The 24,052-nt window shown below is 36.1% G+C and overlaps 1 protein-coding gene across 1 annotated transcript in view; it reads right to left on the bottom strand.

Moving 5' to 3' along the window:
- cacna1ha (calcium channel, voltage-dependent, T type, alpha 1H subunit a) overlaps positions 1-10,042 on the bottom strand; it is a 133,305-nt gene extending 123,263 nt beyond the window's left edge. Inside the window, 2 exon segments of the mRNA XM_048192158.1 lie at positions 6,217-6,551; positions 9,957-10,042. Of these exon segments, the coding sequence (XP_048048115.1) occupies positions 6,217-6,527 (311 nt within the window). The 5' untranslated portion in view covers positions 6,528-6,551; positions 9,957-10,042.
- Between the last annotated feature and the right edge of the window lie 14,010 nt (positions 10,043-24,052).

Here is a 24,052-nt window from a genome sequence, read left to right as displayed (position 1 = left end):
TTACTCTATCTGATTATTTGTAGGTGTGAATTTTTTATCGTCATATTTTCATCATCGATATGGTCTAATTAAAATTGTTTAATTACTGTCATGCATCATTTTGTTCACTGATTAGCACTGATTACAGCAGTTTTGCTTTTTACTTTTATTAAAATTCTGCACACATATCAATATTGAAAACTGTTGCTAAGACACACCGAACGTCTCTGTTTTAACTAAAGAAGCTTTAAATCACTTGAAGAGACTGATGTTCAGCAAGCAGCATTTTAACAGTAGTCTACAATATCGACCCTCCTAACCCCAACATGTGAAAACTGTCCAAAATGCTTTCGGGGAACAGGCTGCCACCTGCTGTATCATTTGTAATTTTAAAGTCAAGTCTAAACTACACATCCAGATCATTGCCCTTCAGTAACTCTGGCACGAATAGGTGTTGTTCCTTCACTGTTAAGCCTGAGACCCATTATTATTATCTAGACGCAAACACACAGTGTCATAAAAATGCCATCCAGAGCTTTTACCACCCCAGAGGATCAGTATGAAAGTTTAAACATACATTAATGTTTACAGTCACGACCTGACTCATGAAGCTTGCCTGTGCTGCAGATATGAAACAGTTCATAAATTTGAGTCATGTGTACAGGCTGTCCTTTAAAGGCACAAGCGCATGTGCCTTTATCGCTATTGTTCATTTGAAGTCATAAAACTATAAGAAGACAGCAGATTTGTACAGGCCTTGTTAGTTCCGTGCCATTGCTCTAAACACTCTACGAGCTGCAGGCCTAAGGATATACAGAAATCCAGCTGAACTGATATTAATCCTCAAACACTCCTCTAATCAGCATGCTTTGGCTGTGACTGACTCCTCTTCTCCATATGCCCTAGACCAATAAATCATTCAGCTTCCTCTCCTATAGCTACATTCAAAGACTAGAGGTTATACAAGCACTGATTCCCATCAGACTCTGCTGTCTTCAACCAAAACAGCATCAGATCTCCAAATGTCCACTCTAATTTCATCCTTAAATACAGATGCAACATGACAATCCTAAATCAGAGTATACTGTAGGTTTATGTCGTGAAGCTCCTGTCTGTGTTATGCACTGAGTGGGGTTTCAAAAAACAAGAACATGTTGAGAGACTGCAATCTCTCTCACTGTGTCTCACCCTTTGTCTGCCAGCACAGCCTTTCTTTGTTTCTCTGTGATGCACAACCCATGACCTATCTCACAGTGCCAAGCTTCACAGTCAAACCAAATGATCCACACCATAAACACATGCTTCCATTTAATGGTGAGAAGTTGTGCTGAGTAGAAAAAGATAAAACCTGCAGCAAGACAAGCTTGTGTTGTGCTAGGCTACAGAAAAACATTTCCTGATAATAGAGGTAATGAACCTGATAGCCATAGTGTTTCTCTGGAAATTTGCACCAAGTAAAATTTGGGATTATTTAAATCACAACACTACACACCCTCTTGATGATATCTGTTTCCTTATGAACACGGAAGCTCATTAAATTAACCAGTTTTACTAACTGAACCCAGCTAAACAGTCTTTCTTCAATTTTTCAATCTTTTACTTCAATCCCAGCTAACAAAAATATGCACTATGAACATTTTGCTAATGTTCCCATTAAGTTATGAATATATTATTTCTGGATGTTCTCTGGAAAAAAAAAAAAATCTATTTTTTGGTTATGCAAATGTTAGTAATTAAAGTAATTAATTAAAGTCAATTGTCAAACTTTATTGGAAAATAAAACAACAATTGCCCAACTAAAATGTTTTAGAAAAAAATGTTCCATAAATGACCTATAAATAATGTTTTTGTGCTAACATATGAGAACATTCTTAAAGGTCCCATGGCATGAAAATTTCACTTCATGAGGTTTTTTAACATTAATATAAGTTCCCCTAGCCTGCATATGGTCCCCCAGTGGCTAGAAAAGGCGATGGGTGTAAACCGAGCCCTGGGTAAATTGAGAAAATGAAAGCTCAGACAGCCCAATCTGGAATCTTCCCTATATGTTGTCATACGGGGAAAGGTTACCTCCCCTTTCTCTGCTTTGCCCGCCCATGAGAAAATGAGCTACTACCGTGAGATTCAAGCACAATATTTTTTTTTCCCTCGAGAGACATCATGGCTTGTAAACAAGCGAAGCATGGCAGTTGCTCAGTGTTTGGATGTACAAATGAACACTTTTTTTAGTTCCTTCATCTGAGCCTATGAAGAAACAGTGGGTTAATTTTATTTTCTCTGGTAATGAAAATACAACCGATACAACTTCCCAAAGTTTTGTATGTCTGCGCCACACATTTCACCGATGACTGTTTCCTCAACGTGGCCAATCCAGCCCAGTTACTGTCGCTAATGTAAAGGTAGACAGCATCAAGTATGTGTGTGAATACACACACTGTAATGCAAGTGTTGTACATTTCTTTGTTTTTGGATACCCGTTCTGCTGTTGGTGTTATGGCGCACACGATATCCACACTTCTAGATTGCGGAGCTTGATGTAATTGTAATAAGATTGTAAAAACTTTTAAGATTTACGAAATATAAAATATGTAAACAAATAAATGATGTTGGTATGGTAGCACATTTTCGACAATGGCACCTATCCGAAAAGGTATTTGTAATAATGGCAGAGGTCTGAGTAATTTAGTTGCGCTGGTTAGTGTCTATAGCTGATAATTATATATATATAATAATCATATATAAAATATTGTTTATAAAAATCGTATATATATAATAATCGTATATATAATATATATAAGATAGCAAATCAGAGAAACATGAAGAGCCAACAATGAAGGCTAGCATTAGCTACATGATAATAACTGTAACAGCATACATAAACCAACTAAAGTACCGTATCCAGACACAATGTTTTAAACTAACCATTCGGAGTTCGAAGTTGCAACTTCTTCATCCGGTGCTTCTCCATCCGGATCAGATTCTGGGTCAAACTGAAAGCTTGAACGACTGCGCGTCTACGAGCCTTTGCGATAAATCCACTGTCAACATTAGCGCATGGTACCGTAGCCGCAAGCTGGTTAAAGCCACACCCTCCCTCCACCTAACCCTGCCTCTCTCCTCCTCATTAGCATTTAAACCTACAGAGCCAGAAACGGCACGTCCTGAGGAAAACTCATTGTGGGACTGGCTTGTAGTGGCTGAAATTCTGCACCAAGGCTGAATTTCGGGAAAGAGACTTCAGATACAATACTAGGGACCACTTAGGCCTATATAAAAGCATCCAAAAAGTAGCATGTCATGGGACCTTTAAATGTTAACGTTACTTGGAGATATTTTGCTCAGAACTTTGAGAGAACCTTGCTTCTTGATTTCTGAGAACTTTTCCTGTTAGCTGGGATCACCCTCATGTATGGTTTTCTTACGTTTTCTAAAATGAGATCATCTGAAAAATGTCTCTCTGTGTTATTTTCTGAGATTAATATTGTTTTGGAGCCCCCTGACTTTTGTTGTATGGACAAAAATAGTCAAAGCTTTCAACAAAAAAATATTTGCGTTCCACAGAAGAAGCCCTAGTGAAAAAAATTATACCAAAATGTATTTAAAATACATTTATTTCATACTGTGTATAGTACAAATCTATTAACATATTTACAGACAAATTGCTTGAAACTACTGACATCCACTTTTTTGGAGTACTTCTTTTTTGCACATTGCACATTTCTTAATATTAAGCCTAAATGTGTTTTAATATCACTATTTGTTAGGATAGTATGGTCACTGTTTGTCTTTAAATGCAAGATATTTAAAGTGTACCTAAAGTATTTTTGCAATAGTTCCATTTTAGCACAATCATATATACTTAAGTATATCTTTAGATGGACCTCAGCACTACTTTCAGATAACTAAAGTGCATTAAGTGCAAAATTAGTTGTTCCAATTATAGCAGACTTCAAGTATATCAATTTAGTATACCAAAAATACAATCACAGGGTATTTATATTAAGTACACAAATATGTAAATGCATTTGTAGTATACATAATACTTATAATATAATACTATAAATACTTATAATAAAAAATAAATGTATTTCAAATACATTTTGGTATATTTATTTTGCACTAGCGAAGTCATATAGGTTTGGAACGAATTAACAGAATTTAGATTTTTGAGTAAACTATCTCCTATCCATGACAACATGCCTGCTCTCAGCAGACTGAACATTGTTATTATGGTCCAGGTGTACAACTCAACAGGATACTCGCATGGCAACATGAGCACTGCACACATGGGGCCAGTTGCATAAACAGCCATTATTTTAAGACAGTGCCTTAAGATCGAATATGACCCACTAGCAGCTAGTCAAGGGGCAGTCAATCTTATTTTCGGTATCAAATTAGGCCAGTCTATGTTTTTATGTAACTGACTTTATGAACAGTCTAACTGAAGTTATGAACAGTCTTAAAGAAAAAAATTGATGGCTAACTTGTAAGACTAGTCATTGCAGTTTATGCAACATGCCCATGATCTATATCTAAACACATTAATAACTCTCTAAGAGGCAAATGCAAATCCTTTTTTTGTCTTTTGAGACCAGTTCTTTTGATCTATCCAGAAAAACTAAAATAGCGAGAATAAAGATAATCTCCATGCAAAGGTGAGTGGTAAATATGACCATTAATAATAATAATATAAATAAGAGGAGTCATGTTTAATAAAATATTCCAAACCATTTTTTGGAGAAGAGTTGGCAGCGATTCCAATGAACGACACACACACAGTCCCAGTTCTGTCATTGATATCTACAATATGTCAGAATACAGATTAATCATCACCTCAGTAAATAAGTGTTATGGCCTCGCAGCACGTGCCTGAGGGTGGGAAAGCTCATGTATGACTAATCAAAATAAAGATGATACATACTTTCATCTGACAAGCATGCTCGTTTGCAGCCTGCATTTTACACTGCTGAACACTGATGCTGGCGTATCGAACTGACCCAAAAACAGAAACAGAAGAGCAGAAGACAGAAAGATGGAAGAATACAAATGACCCACTTATGAATAGTAATTAAATTAATAAACAGCAGTTATAAAAAATTTCATTTTCCTTTCGTGTTTTGATGGGGGCAAATGGCAGATCCTCTCGCCATTTAAATTTCAGTTGTTCAGTGTATTTGTCTAAATAATAGGCGAAATGTCGCAGTGATGCATATTGCCATTTCTCTAATGTTGTACACAGAACTGCATGCTTGGTGCATAGATCCTAATGGTGATTATAATAATCCAAAAGACATTTCAGCAAGTGAAGCTGCCATTTATATGCATTATAAGTAAAGTGCCCCACCAAGAAAAATGTAAACAACTCACATAAAGAAGATTAAAACAGAAAATGCATTTGCACACAACACTAAGTAGACTGCAAAACACAATTGGAAATAATACAAATTGCAGTGATGTTTTCCACATCCTCCAAATATCCCACAAAGTGCTTTCTACATCCAAGCAGATCTGCATAACAACAAATCCATTAAGTTTTTATACACTAATCACGGGTCTAATTGCTCTCTTTACAGCTGTCAGTCAAAAAGTGATGAAATACATAATGCACTTCAGACCACAATGCGGCCATCCAAATATTCCAAATGGAATATGAAAACGATTACAGCCTAAGAGTAATTTGCTTTATGGCTAAGCAACAAAAAGCAAACCACAAAATGGAGGAAACTCCAGTGCATAAATGAGGCCAGCAAGTCCAATTCATCATTAAAAACTAGAAATCGCAAGCATTGTATTTAATCTTATCTCTATCTATATCATAAAGTAATATCTACAAAGTGCCAGGCTGCATTTTGTGCATCACTTCTGAAGAGACTCAGCAGAGAGCTTGAGCCGCCCCTACAGCTAATGAAGCTATTTATAAAATAGTGCTCTTGATTGCAACTCTGCCAAAAGGACATATCTTTGGGAAGCCTACACCAGTGGGAGAATGAAATCAGCTCTTATTTGTTGAAGTTTCCTGTCAAAATACACGCAGGAAGCTGCAAGCTGCCGCGGCAACCAGCCAGCCATTCAGCATACACCTACAGATCTTAATTGATACCGAAGTCCTGTCAGGTCCAAGAAAAAACAAAACCGGAATTGATAGATTATTGTGTATTAATGCCACAGTCATCGGCGTAATCTTCAAACCACAACTGGTAAATAGAGTTTCAGATGAAAATATTAGTTAAAGGATATGGGTTGCAAACCATCCTGAGACACCAGCTACGTGGACGAGTGGTCTGTTTGATGCAGAAGAACACCACAGGCGCAAGCATCGGGTAGGGGGGCTGCTCCTCCTCATCGGAGACCAAATCTGGAGTGGGGTCCCGGGCCCCAGACCCCTGTGCCTGAGAGCTCTCATGGACCGGGATCCATGTGCTGCTCTTTTCCTCCTCATCGCCGATCTCTTCACTGGGACCAGGCGCCCGGTACAGGGCTGAAATGGGAACTCTTACCTCTCCTCTCTCCAAGTAATGAAAGTGTTCTCTCCCCTCGCCATCAGTCATGATAAAGCGTCTGACAATGGAATCCTACAGTTAAAAGAACAAATATGTCAAGCGAACAATGACTGTATGGCAAGCCAATTTAACAAATATTCCTTTATACGAACTAGTAGTAAATATATTTAAAAACTGAAAATGATAAAACCAACATACGTTTCACATTCTTTTTATGAGAAGAAAGCATTCACAACTTGTGAACAGCAGTGTTTTACTGTAGCATTAGCTACCTAAAAACTAAGTGTCATTTCAACATCAGTGTAAACCAGGGGGTTTAGGCTTTCAGGTTAGGCCTACATTAGGTTTAACAACAGAAATTGAATAATCAAATGTAAAAATAAAACACTGCTTAGTCTTCACTGTAATTCAAAATAAACACTGATTCTTATTAAAGCTACAAAAGATATTCCGTCAAGAGCAGTGAGTGACTTACTCTTTGTCTATTGCGACCTGAAACTTACACTTGGCGCAATCTTTTGAAGTATTAAAATTATTCCGTTATCATAAGCCACTGCCGTATGCACATTTGCAATATTTCGATAATTTCGATATAACGTGCAGACCGAGTGACTAGTGCTTTTTTAATACAATAGTGACTAGTTCTTTTTCAATTACAATACTATTGAATTTTCAATTTCAAATTCAATTTGATTAGTATTACTATATATTACAATTCTATATATATATGGGGGGACGGGGGGGATGTCTTGAGCCCCTGCCCCTTTGATCACGAACGTTAAAGTGCCCTTTGCGGTCACATCGCGGTGCCCCTGCGTTCCCATTTCTCCTCCCCCGGAACGTGATTTCTACCGACAGAGACCCACAACCAACCAATAATTAGTGGGGACCTGTATCTATACATCTGTATTTGTGGAACTAATGGTCACTCTTTGATTTGTTAAACACAATCCAAAATGCACTAAACACACTACTTCATTATAGAAAAAAACAACAAATGAATAGAAATATATAATCTTAAGCTGACCAATAAATAAATAAATAAAAACTAGGTGAATATATAATTCAGCGGCAAAAAGTATGCTAGCCTAATTCTTGAAAAAAAAACTTTGCACAGTAATTTTATAAAATCTAAACATGTTAATGTATGACAGAACAAAACAGGCTATTAATAATCTTTCAGTGTGCAAAACCATGCTAATATGAAACGCTTCAATACAGCAGCACACACCACTTATGCGCATCCTGGGTGCAGAATGATGTACTTAAAGGGATAGTTCACCCAAAAATGAAAATTCTGTCATTTACTAAACCTCATGTTGTTCCAAACCTGTATAAATTTCTTTGTTCTGTTGAACACAAAGGAAGATATTTTGAAGAATGTGAGAAACTGAACAGTTCTGGGGCACCATTGACTTCCATAGTAGTTTTTTTCCTACTATGGAAGTTAATGGTGTCCCAAAGTGGCCTGGATACAAACTTTCTTCAAAATATCTCCCTTTGTGTTCAAAGGAACAAAGAAATTTATACAGATTAGGAACAAATTGAGGGTGAGAAAATGATGACAGAATTTTCATTTCTGGGTGAACTAGTTCATGGAACAAAGAGTGTATATCTGCATCTAACAGTTTATTAATCATATGTTTCTTCTTACTTTTAAATTCCAGTTATTGTGCGTGTGATGCCAATTCATAGTCCTTGTGTTGTGCGATCTAACAGACACCCTGTAGCCAGCAAGATAAAGTCATTTTATGCAAATCCACAGTCCTTTATCTACATATCAAGTACAATAATGGGAATATATCATATTGGAGAGTTTTTACCATGCTGACTGTTGTGACCAAACACGATGTGCCGTTTGAGTGCTGAACGGAGAATGATTGACAGCTGCAGCGGAGGGAAGACGAGTTTCCTTGAACTTAAATTTAACTTAAATGTAGGCTACACATTCTTCTGTCCCTCACATGAAGCTATGGAATGGCTTCAGATGACTTTAAATATAGTACATGAAAACTTAATTGGTGCTAGTCTATTCCTTTTGCTCTATGACTCACACTTTTGCAGTATAGAGCACAATTATCAGTCAGTTAATTAAATATCGCGACAGGCCTAATTTCCGTTTAACATTGAGACAGTGGCAGGACAAACTAGAATGTGGCGGGTTAATGTATGGGAAACACGAACACTTGTAACATTAATGTTACTAGTAATGTTATAACAATTCTTATATCTCAGCTACTAGTTATTTTTTACTTGTCTTATGTATTGACTAGTCACATGGTTACAGTTCAATTTAAAATGTTACTAGTAGAACACAATATATGTAGTGAATAATTAAATTAATAGTAGTAACTATTGTAATAAGTACTAGTATCTAATGAATAAGTACTAGCATTAAATTTATTACTAGTGAAACAGTGATATAAAAAAACTAGTAACTAAAAGTAACAATTTATATTAAGTACTAGTAAAATAAAATATAATAGTAAAGAGGAATTAATGTTAAATTGGCTTGCCATATGATGTGTGTATTAAATGAAGGATAGTTGATTGTCACGGTTTTGTACAGTGAAGAGATAAGCGATTGTCAAATGCATCAGATAGACAACATATCAATCTCCATCACAATCTCAAATTAGAAAATAAAAGGGATCATGAATCAATATATAAGTTAGTCCTGAAGTTGAATATAAAAAAAAAAAAAAACGTTTCGAAAATTATTTCTACCCCAACATATCTGAGCACAGCTACTGGGGAAAATAATACTGTTATGAATATTTGCATCTTTCTACAGTATTTATAATTTTCTACACAAAAACATACGGAAATGTGACGGAAATTCATTAAACACAACTTGAACAAAACAAAACAAATAAAGTTACCTTATAGATAAGGAATTGGAGGTTCCCATAAGCATCTCCTTTACTTTCAGTGTACCGCAGAAAAATCCGTTCTGGTGAGAGACCGAGACTCGCTGCGATCCATTTTTCTCTTTCAAATGCAGTTTCTGCCTCTTAACGACGTAAGTCCTTCGATTTTCTTTAAAACGACCAAATCTTCAGTGATTTATCCCAAACCATGTCAGACTGTCTCAGGTGTGAAGCAAGAAAAGCCATTATCCAAAGAAAAAACTGCGAAAGGGTTTGGCGCATCTATGTTGGTCGGGATTCTCCCTTGATGTGACACGCCAAACTTCTAGTGAGCAGAACGCGGGAGCACGTGACGCCTCGTTTGGCTTTACCCGCATTACTTCACCGGATACTCTTTTATCTCTCTTATTAAGACGGAAAATGTCTTTAGAGATGCTGAAAACATGCTTCAGTGTAAATTAACTCTTGTCTTGGCCAATTAAAATTCATAAAAATCCAAGGCTATTCACTGAATAATCTGACTAAAATTACTGAAAAGAATAATTGTAATATATGCGTAAAGAAATGATTTCGGATGACTCTGTTCAACATGTTCAGAGATACTCACCTATATTTAGGAGCAATCCTCTGATTCTCACAAAATGCGTGTTTTTCCTTGCCAGCCACTCACGTGTAAACACCGTCAGATAGGCTCTAAAAATGATGACAAAAATGACAAAATACAAATACAAAAATTTGACAAATGTATTTACGTCAATGAATGGTTGAGACTAACGGATGGCCTCAAAATGATTTTCAGCTCCATTTATTGAACTGACATCGCCGAAAATCTGATGTTGGTGACAAATCAAGTAACAGTCTCTATTTACATCACATCACACATAACGTTAGTTATTTTGTTGTTTTTCTAGACTAGAGAGAAAGAAAGATTCTTTCACACAACTGGTTGAACTCATCTCAGGTTAGCAACTCAGGTAAGTAATTTCACCTAAATGACTGAAGTAAGTGATACACTAAAGGAGAGTTTGATATGAAATTTGACGAATTTAACTAACCTTAACTGTAAATGAGAGACTCAAGCGGTCCTCTGTGTTGTCTGAGGATGCGCGGCAGTTGTCATGGTAACTCTAATCTCTCAACTGCTACCCAGAATTTAGAAAATGCAGCTCAACTGTTAGAGGTAAATTACAATACACTAAAGTAATAAAAAACGCATATAGGCTACATAATGCAAATAGAAATAGACATATGTAGATAAAAATAAAATATACAAATAATTTATCATTTTTGTGACCCAAACTCGATGTGGGGTGGTCACAAAAATCCTAAAAATCCGAAATATTTCCTTTACAATTTGTGTAATGAAGCTGACACTTTCAGTTGAGACACAGAAAATATAGGCACAATTACTTTAATAACAATAATAATTAATAATAGGCTAATAACCAGAACCTGTTTGACCTTATTGAGCCCAAAGCAGGTAGAACATGGACAGATATGGTACACTGCAAAGAACATGATACTTGCATAATGTTGATATTAATGCCATGGCATGAGTTGTCCCATGTCCCAAGAATCAGTTAATTATTAATTTTACAAAAAAAAAAATAAAAATAAAATGCATTATTAATATAATATTGATTACTGTTTGACTGGATGAGGATTTTTCTGTTTTTAACATCTCATGTGAGCCGACTTTAGGCTAGTCAAACATGGCATTGAAAATGCATTCAAAATGCTCTTATAAAAATCTCTTTGGTTTCTGCACAGTATCATTAATATTCCCTGCATGCGTTCTTGTGTTCTGAATAATAAGCCATTGTTTCAGTATAAATCAATATTGCCTCTAAAAGGGTTAGACATTCCCGAAACCCCCAATATGTCTTCAAAAAAATCCCTGAGAAAAGCATTTTACAGTATCACTGTTTCCATGGCATTTAGCGTCTCAGCAAATGAGCTGTCATTCTGAAGAAAATAAATCACCTCCAATAGATCAATTATTTCTCAGAGATAATCAATACTCTGCTTTTGGGAGAATGACCTCTTAAGCTCAGGGTAAGCATGTGGTCGCCACTGATAGCGGCACTGGGGTTTTGCTGGATTTAGATCACACATGTGCTGTACAACAGCAGTGAAATATATATGGACTGAATGCATTATTGAGAGGCAGTGGGCGAGTCTACATGCTTTCCTTCCACGCTCAAGTTATCTTGTAAATGAGTACAGCAAAACATAATTTGAAAAAAAGAGAAGCTTTTAATGAATATCACATGAGCCCAGCTACTGCAAAAATTCACAATATATTAACATCAAATGGAAGAGATGAAGCCTAAGCATCATTTCATGCGCCTGTACAAAAACAGTAGATTTTTTGGCTATAACAATAATAATGTTTGCAAATGTGCATTTATATATATATATATATATATATATATATATATATATATATATATATATATATATATGTGAACAACTTGCAGAATCTGTGAAAATGTTAATAATTTTAACAAAATAAGAGAGATCATACAAAATGCATGTTATTTTTTATTTAGTACTGTCCTGAGTAAGATATTTTACATAAAAGATGTTTACATATAATTTACAAGACAAAAAAAATAGCTGAATTTATTAAAACAACCAGATTCAAAAGTTTGTGAACCATTGATTCTTAATAGAGCTCTGTTCTTCAGAAAAATCCTCCAGGTCCTGCAGATTCTTCAGTTTTTAAGGATTATTTGCATATTTGAACCCTTTCCAGCAGTGACTGTATGATTTTGAGATCCGTCTTTTCACACTGAGGACAACTGAGGGACTCAAACTCAACTATTAAAAAAGGTTCAAACATTCACTGATGCTCCAGAAGGAAACATGATGCATTAAGAGCCGGGGGGTGAAAATAATAATAATAATAGTTGTGTTTGAGTCCCTCAGTTGTCCTCAGTGTGAAAAGATGGATCTCAAAATCATACAGTCACTGCTGGAAAGGGTTCAAATATGCAAAAGATGCTGGAAAACTGAAGAATCTGCAGGACCTGGAGGATTTTTCTGAAGAACAGAGCTCAGTTTAACTGCTCAGAACAAACAAGGGACTCAAGAACAACCATCACAAAACAAACAAATAGTCATAGATCATTCAGGTAATCAAACAGTATTAAGAATCAATGGTTCCCAAACTTTTGAACAGGGTCATTTTAATAAATTCAGCTATTTTTTTGTCTTATGGATTATATGTAAACATATTTTATGTAAAATATCTTACTCAGGACAGTACTAAATAAAAAATAACATGCACGTTGTATGATCTCTCTTATGTTGTTAAAATTTTGCACATTTTCACAGATTCTGCAAATGGTTCACATACTTTTTCTTGCAACTGTATATATTAGTACTGTCAAATCAATTAACGGTAAAAGACTGTAAAAATGCTATGTTGAAAAACAGTTAATTGGTTTACAGAAAGTTTCTGGTGAATAACTGTAATGGATCTAATGGTACATTTAATGTAATTTTACAGTAAAATACCATTAAATTTACAGTTTTTGGAATTTAAAAAATAACAAGTCATTGCACTGTAAAAAAAAAAATCCTTTACCGTAAAAAATACGCTAACAGTGTTTTAGGTTTTACGGGACAACACTTAGTTTACTGTCTATTTTACAGTTCAAAACTGTATAATTTAAAGGTTTATTGTAATAATTACAACTGTTTATTTTGATTAATCAATTTGACAGCATATATAAAATAATAGGAAAGAGAAACTGCTAGATGTTAATGCCTCAACTGTGTCAAACTCTACACCATACTTTTTTAATTGAGGAAGATAAAGACCAAAGATCTATTGACAAGTCTGGAAACAGGTGTGTGGCTTAAATTACACTGAAATGGATTTGATAATTGTTGGGGCCAAGGGGTTTACACAGTTTGGTGAGCACCCAACAGTTGTGCTGCGTCAACTAAAGCTACTCCAATATCTGTGGTGGTGAGAGGATCTGACGTGTGCAAGAAACACTATCAACCTGTCAATCATCCCCTGGGTGGTTAATACTGTTCCTCCCCATTTGCTCCTCCATTCCCTCCCTTTTGATCACTGCAAGTCATTTGAAAGAATTCTAGAATTTTAAGGATTCTATTGCTTTTTCAGTTACAGTCAATATTTGCAAGCATCTGGTACTATAACAAAATTAATTTTTTTATTCAAGACTTTTCAGAGAGGAGATGCAGCCTGATATGTGAAACTTGCATGCATATTTCAAGGGCCGTCTTCTTTCTTTCTTATATTATGCACTCATCCAGGAGGTACTCAAATTTTGGTCTTATCCCAGTGTTGTATCAGGTGTTCCGTCACACTCTGCTCCTTCAGGCAGTCAAACGTGTCACGTCACTGGTATCTTCTGAATAGCAGCTGTACATTCCAATCTGTAAAGCTGCTTTAACCCTCTAGTTTACGCATCTCAGTATCCTGGTGGCCGAGGAGCCATCTGGACACTGCCACCACTTTCTGCTTAGGGGGGGCGATTTAACTCATCCTTACAAGACGGTAGACCTTTAATTAAAGCCACTGATGGGAAATAAGTAATCCAATGGGCATGAATTTCTTATTATACAACAGGTTCTGATCTTCTAATCTTCTTGATCAGGGGTTCTCAGGAGTGCTGATATTTGATATAATATCTCCTGTTTTATTCTTCCTTAAAGGCGGATTGAGCTTCTACTGCATGTTTTCTTCATTTCCCTTTCTTTACTGCAGCAATCAGAATGTGGCCTGTGGTCCAGAGCCGGTTTAACACAGATAATACTAAGTTACAGTGTCAGTGGAAAAAAAAACTTGTAGACCCAAATGAGAGTCTTCTTTAAACAGACGTCATGCAGATTTTATTTTGTTTTGATCTTCTTTAACACTTTAAATTCCAGTATAGAAAGAGACAACTGATCTGCCAGACATATCAACAATAAAGATGCAATGCCAACATTTGTGGACAGAGTCATTATGTTCAATCTTTTGAAGGTGAAATGGCAGAAACATTTCAAGCATTCATGGGTAGAAAAACAGTGGTAATGAGAATGGCCTTCACTGATTCACTAACAAGCTGAGGTTGGAATAACACACTGGAATAATGAGAGAAGACAAAAATCAAGCTAATATTCATCCACCGAGCCACCACCCCCACTGTGTATTCACTTTCACGTGGTCACGAAACCCATAGCAAGGAGTTCTTCTCAACTGGTTTTGCTTCATGAGATAGATTTTACAGTGGACATCAAGTGACACCCAAACCAGCAACCCATGTTTAATCTAGTCTGGTTTTGTTGAATGTTTGAGGGTGAGGGCATGTCACACAACCGGCCCATGCTGGCATCTGCCTGATTTGGCTGCTTTTACCAAGTGACAGATGAATTTGCACAAAAATAATGCAGAGTTTGATTGGGCGTTAGCCTTTGACATCAACAATGTAAATATGGGAATTTTTTTTTCTTCCTTTTACGTTATTAAGCCTATAAAATGTATGGTTTTATCAAAAAGAGTGATCTTCCATGAGTTTATATGTGGTAGCTTATAATGATAGTTTTAGAAAAAAATTTCTCCAAAGAAAAATGGTTCTAAACAGTACCAAATTAGGGTTCTTCGGCTTGTAACAATAGCAGAACCCTTTTTGGTGCTACATAGAACCCTTTTTATAAGGTTCCATAAACAACCATGCTTTGAAAGTGCTAGGACCTTATTGGTGTTATTTTCATTAATATTAGTATATTATTATCTTATATCATTAATATTATTATTTTATATATTAATCATATTATTTTATTATTACATAAATATACATAAGCATGTTGTGTCGATTATGTACTTTTATTTTTTATTGACGTGAAATTGTAGCATTTCAACTGACATTGAGCATGAATAAATACATAAGGAAACATCTGAAAATACACAATTGAGTTTAGAGTTAAGGTCTGTCTCTTCCATTTGTTTTATTAAAAATAATTATGTTTATGAAGGCCAAACGTTGCAAAAATTGTCATGAGACCTTTACAATGTTAAAAGGAAAAGCTTTAAAGTTTTTTTTTTTGTTTGTTACTGGGTATTTTTATGCATAAACCAAAGAAATAATTAAAATAATTATAATAGTTATGGGTCATAAATTTAATTTCTCTGTTACTTAGTGGAGAAGAGGAGAGAAGTATTGTTAACTGAACAGAGCTGGTCACACCTACATGTTCTGTTAAACTAAAAAGAGAAAAAGACATGATTGGTAGGAAACCAGTTACAATTTGAAAGTTAAAATTTACAGACATTTTAAGAAAGAAATCTTTTACCTGTTGAGAGTGTGTTGACTGTCTTTGTAGTTTGATGGTTGAGCTCCTGAAAATCAGTAATGAGGTGGCTTTGACAGTTACAGATTTGAAAAACAAAAAGGCGGGAATAAAGGACCATAAACTCTAATACAAAGAACCATTACAGCATATAAAGGGTTCTTCAGGACCATACGGTTCTAAATAGAACTGTTACTACGTGTGAAGAACCTTTAAAGAACCATCTTTATTAGGCATTCTAAAGATTCATTAGACTCTGATATAGTCTGTGAAATCTTGAAGTTGTGATGAAACAGAAGTAGCGTCAGATCTTTTCTTCTGTATTGTAAAGTACACATCTGAGTGAAACGAATTATCAAAAAAGACAAAACTGTATAGGGCAGGGATTCTGTTCTATCCATCATTTTTTAATTGGATTTTGAGATGTGAGCTTGCAGTCGATTGAGGAGGGGTGGGAGTTTTAGTGGACTAAATGATGGAGAAGTCCAGTACCTCATCAGAGAAGTCTGTTGGTTTTGCCAGAATAAGTTATGACATTTTAATTAAACAAATGTTAAAAATTAAACGTATATGCATGGATTAAGCATTCACAGTAAAATGAATAACGTGCATTTACAAAACAGAATTTTCATTTCATGCTGACTTTTAAGGGACAATTCACCAAAAAATTGTAATTCTGTTATCATTTACTTTAGTTCCAAACTTGTATGAATTTCTTTCTTCTGCTGAACACAGAAGATATTTTGAAGAATGGGCAACCAAACAGTTGACAGCAGCCACTGACTTCCATAGTAATTGTTTTTCAATTGACCCTTCGCAAAGACGCTTAGTTACTGTTGCTTTGTCCAACAAGCCATGGCGCTGTCACGCCACACGCAGTGAAAAATACATCACGGAGCAAACAGGACACTGACAACACGTCGACAGACAAGACAGAGCAGGTTACTTATGATATTAAACAAAGTCTTTTTTAAGAAATTCGAACAATAAAAAACATTTTGTGGCTCTTTAATGTGTCGTGATAGATGGCTCAAGAGACTCGTGAACTGATCATCTCTTCCTACTAGTTCATTTATAGCATCAAATAAATATGAATGAACATTGTTCAAGAAAGTTGTTTCAAACGCGGAAAGACGTCAGTACACACCATTTTTCAAGTTTAAGTCCACCGAGCTTAATCACATAACTCCTGACTGCTTTGTCGGACAAAATGGTGGATTCGGCGTTATGAATGATTAGATCGCCTGTCAATCAAACTCCCGGCGAAGGGTCAATTGCTACCATCAAACTTTTTTCCTTTTTGGGTGAACTATTGCTTTAACACAAAAGCTACCACTGACTACTTGCATCATCAAATCTCGTAAATATTATTTCCTTTTTTTTCTTTTTGTTTGAGGCTCAACTGGAGCTAATTTGTATACACTCCTTTCAAGTAGACTTGTTAGACATGATGTAATCTGTACATAAAAGCCCAGCTCTTGGCCTTTGAAATTAGCTCCTAATTTCCCCAAAGAACCGGAGTGGCAAAGGCTAAATGTTCCACAGCAGAGGCATATTCATACACCTCATAAAGCTTATATTTGGAATTTTTTGCACTGCGAGAGCTATCATTGATCTTTCCACAGAGCTCAGGGAAGCTGTTGGAAACTGATAAGGAGCTGAGGAGCCATGTAATACACAAGCTATCACCCACTCTTATGATGGAAGTAAATCAAAAACTGTCATGTAGTGGTAGTAGGACCTGGAATGAGTTATCCTGGTGTCGGGTGGTCCACTGTACGACTGTCCTTGAGGAGAGCTCCATTGAACATACTGCTTCACTGTCCTCTTGTAATGCTCCGATGTCTAAGCTGTAGCAAGTCATGCACAAGTTCACCCTTAAGACTGTCAGTAAGAAGGTCAGGAAGAGTGCAGCGTTCATCCATGAGATTCTGCACCCTTAATACTGACATTGATTTGATGACTGTACTTTCCATTAGGGATGGAACTGGTCATTATTATATTGACAAAAGCACCAAAGGGTCACACTTTATTATAAGTATACAGTAATAAAGTACTTACAAATCATTAACAAATTATTAGTTTATAGTTAATTCATAGCATTGAATTTGTAATTAATTTCATTCATATTCAGTGTTCCTTAAAATGTTTACAAATGCATTAAGCGCACACACACACACACGTTGCCATATGTAATTTATGGGGACTCTCCATAGGCATAATGGTTTTTATACTTTACAAACTGTATATTTTATACTCCTACACTAACTAAACCCCTAAACCCACATATACATAAACATATACACTGAGCCGGCGTTCTGACGTAGAACCTGGAAGTGCTAAACGTAAACCGCATAGGAGAAGAATGACACAGAAGAGAAGATATTGTTGAATAAAGTCATTATTTTTGTTTTGATTTTGCGCACAAACAGTATTCTCGTCGCTTTATAAAATTAAGTTTAAACCACTGTAGTCACGTCGACTGTTTTAACGATGTCTTTAGTAACTTTCTGGACATTGAAAGTGGTGGTTAAATTGCTGTGGAGCAGTCAGAGAGCTCTCAGATTTCATCAAAATATCTTAATTTGTGTTCTGAAGATGAACAAAGGTCTTTATGGGTGTGGAAGGACATGAGGGTGAGTAATTAATGACAGAATTTTCATTTTTGGGTGAACTAACCCTTTAATTAATGTCATTTTCCCATTTTCCATGGGAACTATTTACTTATTATAAAGTGTTACAACAGGGTGATATGATCTTAGCTATCTGACCCATGAATAATTACATTTATTACACATGCAGCTTTCTAGAATACTTGTTTCTGACTAGTTAGTCACGACTTTCCATGGTCTGATATTTCCTGGTAATGACCGGCTGGATGAACATTATTCCTTGCATTTTACTTGTACTCAACAAGGATGTGTTAAATTGATCAAAGTGACAAAGATATTTATTATGATGTTACAAAAAAAAAAAATCTATTTCAAATAAACACTGTTCTTTTGAACTTTCTATTCATCAGAGAATCCTGAAAAAAAGAAGCACAGATTCCACAAATTATTAAGCAGCGGTTTTCAAGATTGATGATAATAATAAATGTTTATTGAGCATCGAATCATCATATTAGAATGATTTCTGAAGGATCATGTGACACTGAAGACTGGAGTAATGATGCTGGAAATTCAGCTTTGCATCACAGGATTAAGTTACATTTTAAAATATATAAAATATATATAAAATATAAAATATACAAATAAATCCAACCTTGGTGAGCAAAAGAGACTTCTTTCAAAAACATTATAAAATACTGACCCCAGTAGTGTATATCTTAAATGTTTATTTATCATTCCCAGTCACATTTAATAGCTAAAATATAGTGAAACCAAGTCGAAACAAGTTGATTATTATAATTTCCTGGTTTCTTGTCATGTGACAAATTGGCTTCCTGTATGTTAGTTTGACCATATTCACTTTGATTTGACAGACAAAAGTATTTCATATATTAAAAATTTTAAACCAAACCTGCTTCAATTATATTTTTTAAGGCTAATGCCAAACTACTTATGCCAAAGAAATTCTGAATCTTTTCAGAAAAAAATAAAAATAAATAAATAAATAAAATTGTCCATATGATTTGCATTTTTAAATCTAATTTAAAATAGCTTAGTACATCTGGGTCCTTCTGTTTGCTGTCCAGGATTTGTATGGAAGAACAGCTTTATTTCAATATAATATAATGGATATACAGTAATATAATATCAGCAGCATCTCACTTGCTTTATTGTAGGACTAAATTGTTTGAAGACACATGAGTCACCTCTTCCCTCTGTCAGAGTGGTTCACATTGCCAGGACTGGACAGCATTTGCAAATCAGTAACTGTGCTGAGCGGTAATCCAAGGCTTTGAGATCTCCAGTGGGGTTTTCTTTGTGAAAACATGCTCATTAAACTCATGTCAGACTGGCCTGACTGTGCTTTATTGAGTTGTTTGCTAAACACAATGTGAAAGGCACCATGCCTCAGTGACAAACCCGAGAGATCATGCTCTGATCATGTCAGTCCCCGAAAACTGCATCAGACAACCAGATTATTCATTCATTCATTGTATGGAAAAAAAGTAATAAAGTCATACAAGTTTGGAATGACATGAGGATGAGTGAATGATATAGTTTTCATTTTTTCTCAATTTCACCAGCCAATGATATATTTTTATGACAGCATGAAATGACATGACACCTGACACCATGACGTAAAAAATGACATGTTATTTGTCCATCAGACTGACCAAAATCTGGAGCTTGTAAAAGGATTTAACTGTCCAAGTCAAGAGGGATCCATAAAGCCTCTATTCATCTCATCTGAATAATGTGCACAAAAGCCTGTCACCAGACACTGTCTGCCAAGAGTGCATGAGTGATGGCTGTTGCCTGGATTGGGCACGAGTCTAGTGTCTGTGTAATGAGAAAGGACAACACTATACTTCCTTTAAACACTTTACAAGATAATTTTACACTCTGCTCATATCCTGACAAGAAGATGCTGTGATTTATGATTCAGATTTCCAGCTCCATGTAACGCACACTCGGCAGCAGCTTCTAGTGCATGTCTGTAATTTGCACCAGAGATCAAAAGGGTTTCCCAGACAACTGGCAGGATCCCGTGTCAGCTTGTAAAAATCCTCTCCTGATGCAGACACGGAAAAACCATTACTGCAAATGCACTTTTTGTCCTCTAATGGTGCCTCAGTGAAGCTGTGTGAATTGCCAGAAAACCATGAAGAGAAATTGACACATTAAACATATGCACATGTATGACTAAATAACAGGCCCTGAGATCCAGAGCAGGTCTTATAATCGATCCCACTGTGAGGATCTCAGAAGGAGCGACAATTTGAGAATTTGAGAGAGGAAATTTTACTGAACAGTTGTGTAATGTAGTGCAGAAATCTATAAGCCCCTATCCAGATTAACCAGATGCTAAATGCACTGAATTGAGTTGGAAACATGTAAACAAGCCATTGTCGTTCCTTTCTATGTAAATTATGCTCATTATTGAGGCTTATTCACAAAAATCTGCATTATTTACCTGCCGCAATTATTAATGCACTATGAAAACCATGCATGCATTTGAGTATATTTCCTAGTAATCATAATGTTCATTGAATAATGATATTTAAGGTAATCCATGGGCCTATATTCAGACACATGGCGTGCAGTACATTTTAAAAAGCCAATTCAGGAGCATTGTTGGGGGTAACGCATTACAAGTAACTCAAGTTACGTAATCAGATTACTTTTCCAAGTAACTCGTAAAGTAACGCAATACTTTTTCAATAACAACAACAAAATATCCAAGTTGCTTTTTCACATTTATGTCCCCATGTTGAGCGAAATAAAGTGCAGAGGTGTTGTGTGCGCTGTGTGAACATTAGGGGTGTAAATTGAACTGTACTGTACCATTCATTTCACTTTTGATGCCTTTACATTTGCCAAAAACAGAACTTTTTTGTTGTTATTAAAAACAAACAAACAAGCAAGCCCAGCCCAGGTGAGAAAAAGTAACGCAAAAGTAGTGTAACACATTACTTTTCATAAAAAAAGTAATGCAATTAGTTTATAGCTAATCATGTTACAGACCTGATATCAATTAACTTATTTAGTTGTTAGATGTTCTCCCAGCTGAATCTTTTCAAAATTCCTTGCTTTTTCAGCCATTTGTTGCCCCCGTGCCAACGTTTTTGAGACCTGTAGCAGGCATCAAATTTGAAATGAGCTCATTTAGTGGATAAAAGTGTAAAATTTCTCCCTTGAAACATTTGTTATGTTATCTATGTTCTATTGTGAATACAATATTGGCTCATGTGATTTGAAAGTCTTTCAGTTTTCTTTTTATTCAAATTTTAAAAAAAAAACAAAAAACAAAAACATGTCCCAATATTTCCAGAATTCGGGTTGTAAATGATGAAGGTAAGTTAAACGTGACCTTCGTATAACAAAATAATAAGTTGAAATCTTTTATTTTTAATAAAAAAGGCTCAACCTCTGTAACATAAGTGACCAAAGTTGAACAAACACCCAATTTCCTAAGGGATTTGCTTTCTAAAACAATGCAGTCTGCATGTTCACATAAACGACGCAACAGCAGATGCAATACAGGTCATTTGTGGTGTTTGACCTCATTCTGTCTGTTTTTTCAGAAAACACTGTGGTCAGCAATGTAACCCAGGGATTGTACCTACTTCCAGCTTCCAGACATTCTAATGGACTTCTGAGTGATATGAAGACCTCAGGAGATCTGTAAACCTTTCTGGTTCTTTGCTCAATGTGTGAAAGCTTCACACAAGGTCTAAGTTGCACATGAAAACTACTCGAGCGAGTGATGCAATACAATTGCAATGCTGACACACACTTGCTCTGAGATGATTAGACATTGGATGAGTGGATGCTGTATGTATGAAACTTGCACAGCATGATGGGTAGAAGACATTGGGATGTTTATCAGTATTTATTAATGTGGTTATGCATGTGTGCTATTCACACTCAAACACACAGGGAGTTCACAGGCTCCCAGGTTTGAGTCCTGCCTGGTGGGGTCATGTGATCCAATCCTCACAAGCAAATGCATCAAATAAACCCTTTTTTAAAGAAAAAATGAAGGCAGAATTAAAATCCTCTATCTAAAATGTATCCATCCAGCCAAAGTGTTTGTTTTAAAGGCCATTCCGAAGTGCCACGTTCACTGCGAGGCAGCGACAATGATCATATGTACTAAATGCATCTGTTATGTTGGCAGAGTTAAGCAGGCATCTGGTCTTGCGGTTGGTGTATCAGCTGTTGACTCAGTGGACTGCCCCTGTTTGTGGGACACTTGCCCAAGAGCGTCCAACAATCGTCATTACAGAGAGATCAAGCATGGCCTATTTGCGCCTCCTCGGAGGATGATCACCAAGGTTACCGCAGCGTACAGCAGCAGAGATCTCTCGTCTTTCTAATGTGCAATAAAACCTCAGGTTTCCTGTTTGTGCATGTGCGCTTTGTCCACTCTGGATGATTTGAGAGAGGGATACAAGGAACTCTGATCTGTTTTGCCTTCCTGAGCTGTCAGGGTTTGGAGATTTCACAGACATTTGAAAAAAAAAAACACGCATTTCTTTATGTAAACATGCCGTTTGGCTTGAGCGTGTGGAGGAGGGGAGCATTCAAGCTGTTCTTTGAGTGACAGCTTTTATCTTACTGCATTATCTGCAAGAATAGTTTTGACAGGATCAACAAATGGATCGCTTATGATACGCTATTGAAATCTCTGATAAAGCATAATGCTGTCAAAACAATATTCTGTTTACGCACTTTTCCTGATGCATTTTGATGAATCTTTCCATTGCACATGCCATGACCCATCTCATATGAGCTGTCATTCTGCGTAGTGTCAATTTCACAACTTCTGATGATAGCCATGAATGCAACGTTTTCACGTCTCTGAAATGAGGTATGCAAGTACCATCTGAGCCATCGATCTAGGGTGAACATTTTCCAGCCCTGAGACCTCTCATAACACACCATTATTGGAAAAGAAAGAGGTCAGCCCTCAATAACACACACACAGAGGTAACCAGTCTCTTTAAAGGCCAGCTAAAACCATTCATGACCCTGAATGCAATTAGCAAGCCTAGTTTATTGGCCTGTCTATAATGCGATCGTCAGTATGCCGTTGCCAAGAGTAGTTTCTTGTCACCGCACCACTACTAAAGTGAAATATCCTTCACTTTGCTTTAATTAGTATTCACTGATGTATGTGTCTGCATATCTCCACCGAGCATCATGGGAATACTGCATCACCATAGCGACTCCTTTCAGCTTATGCTTTCTGTTCAAAAGTGGCCAATCAAATATAGCTATTTTATATAAACTATCCTGCACTAAATTGCAGACAGGAGCTGGAAGTGTGTCCTCGACAGAGTGCCGTCTGATCTGCTGTGGACACGAGTGAGCGTGGAGTGGTGTGGAGAACGGCGCTCTAATGTTGTTGAGTGTTTAACAGTTACGGGGAGAAAAGGTGCTATAATACACAGCCAGACTGCCTGCTGAATTGTGACTGTGCTATATGGCAAAGCAGGACAGGTGAAAGCAAAGTTGCTTAGCAACCTTTGTCCTTGATATATCTTTCCTTTTTGCTAATATTATTGTTTAGTATATTGATATGTTATACTTTTCATAAATGGTGTTTTCTGTGCAGTGCTGGGTAGTAACTGATTTCATGTAATTTGGATTACGTAATCAGATTCCAAAAAATGAAGTAGGCTACTTGTAATTAGATTATATTACATTTTTAAATACTCAATCACAATGGCAGTACATTATTCATAATTCATTGATTCTCCCTACTACTTCCTAC

The sequence above is a fragment of the Megalobrama amblycephala genome, linkage group LG1 (genome assembly GCF_018812025.1).
Source record: "Megalobrama amblycephala isolate DHTTF-2021 linkage group LG1, ASM1881202v1, whole genome shotgun sequence".
In the NCBI taxonomy this organism is placed as follows: domain Eukaryota; kingdom Metazoa; phylum Chordata; class Actinopteri; order Cypriniformes; family Xenocyprididae; genus Megalobrama; species Megalobrama amblycephala.
This window is presented reverse-complemented; position numbering and strand designations above follow the sequence as displayed.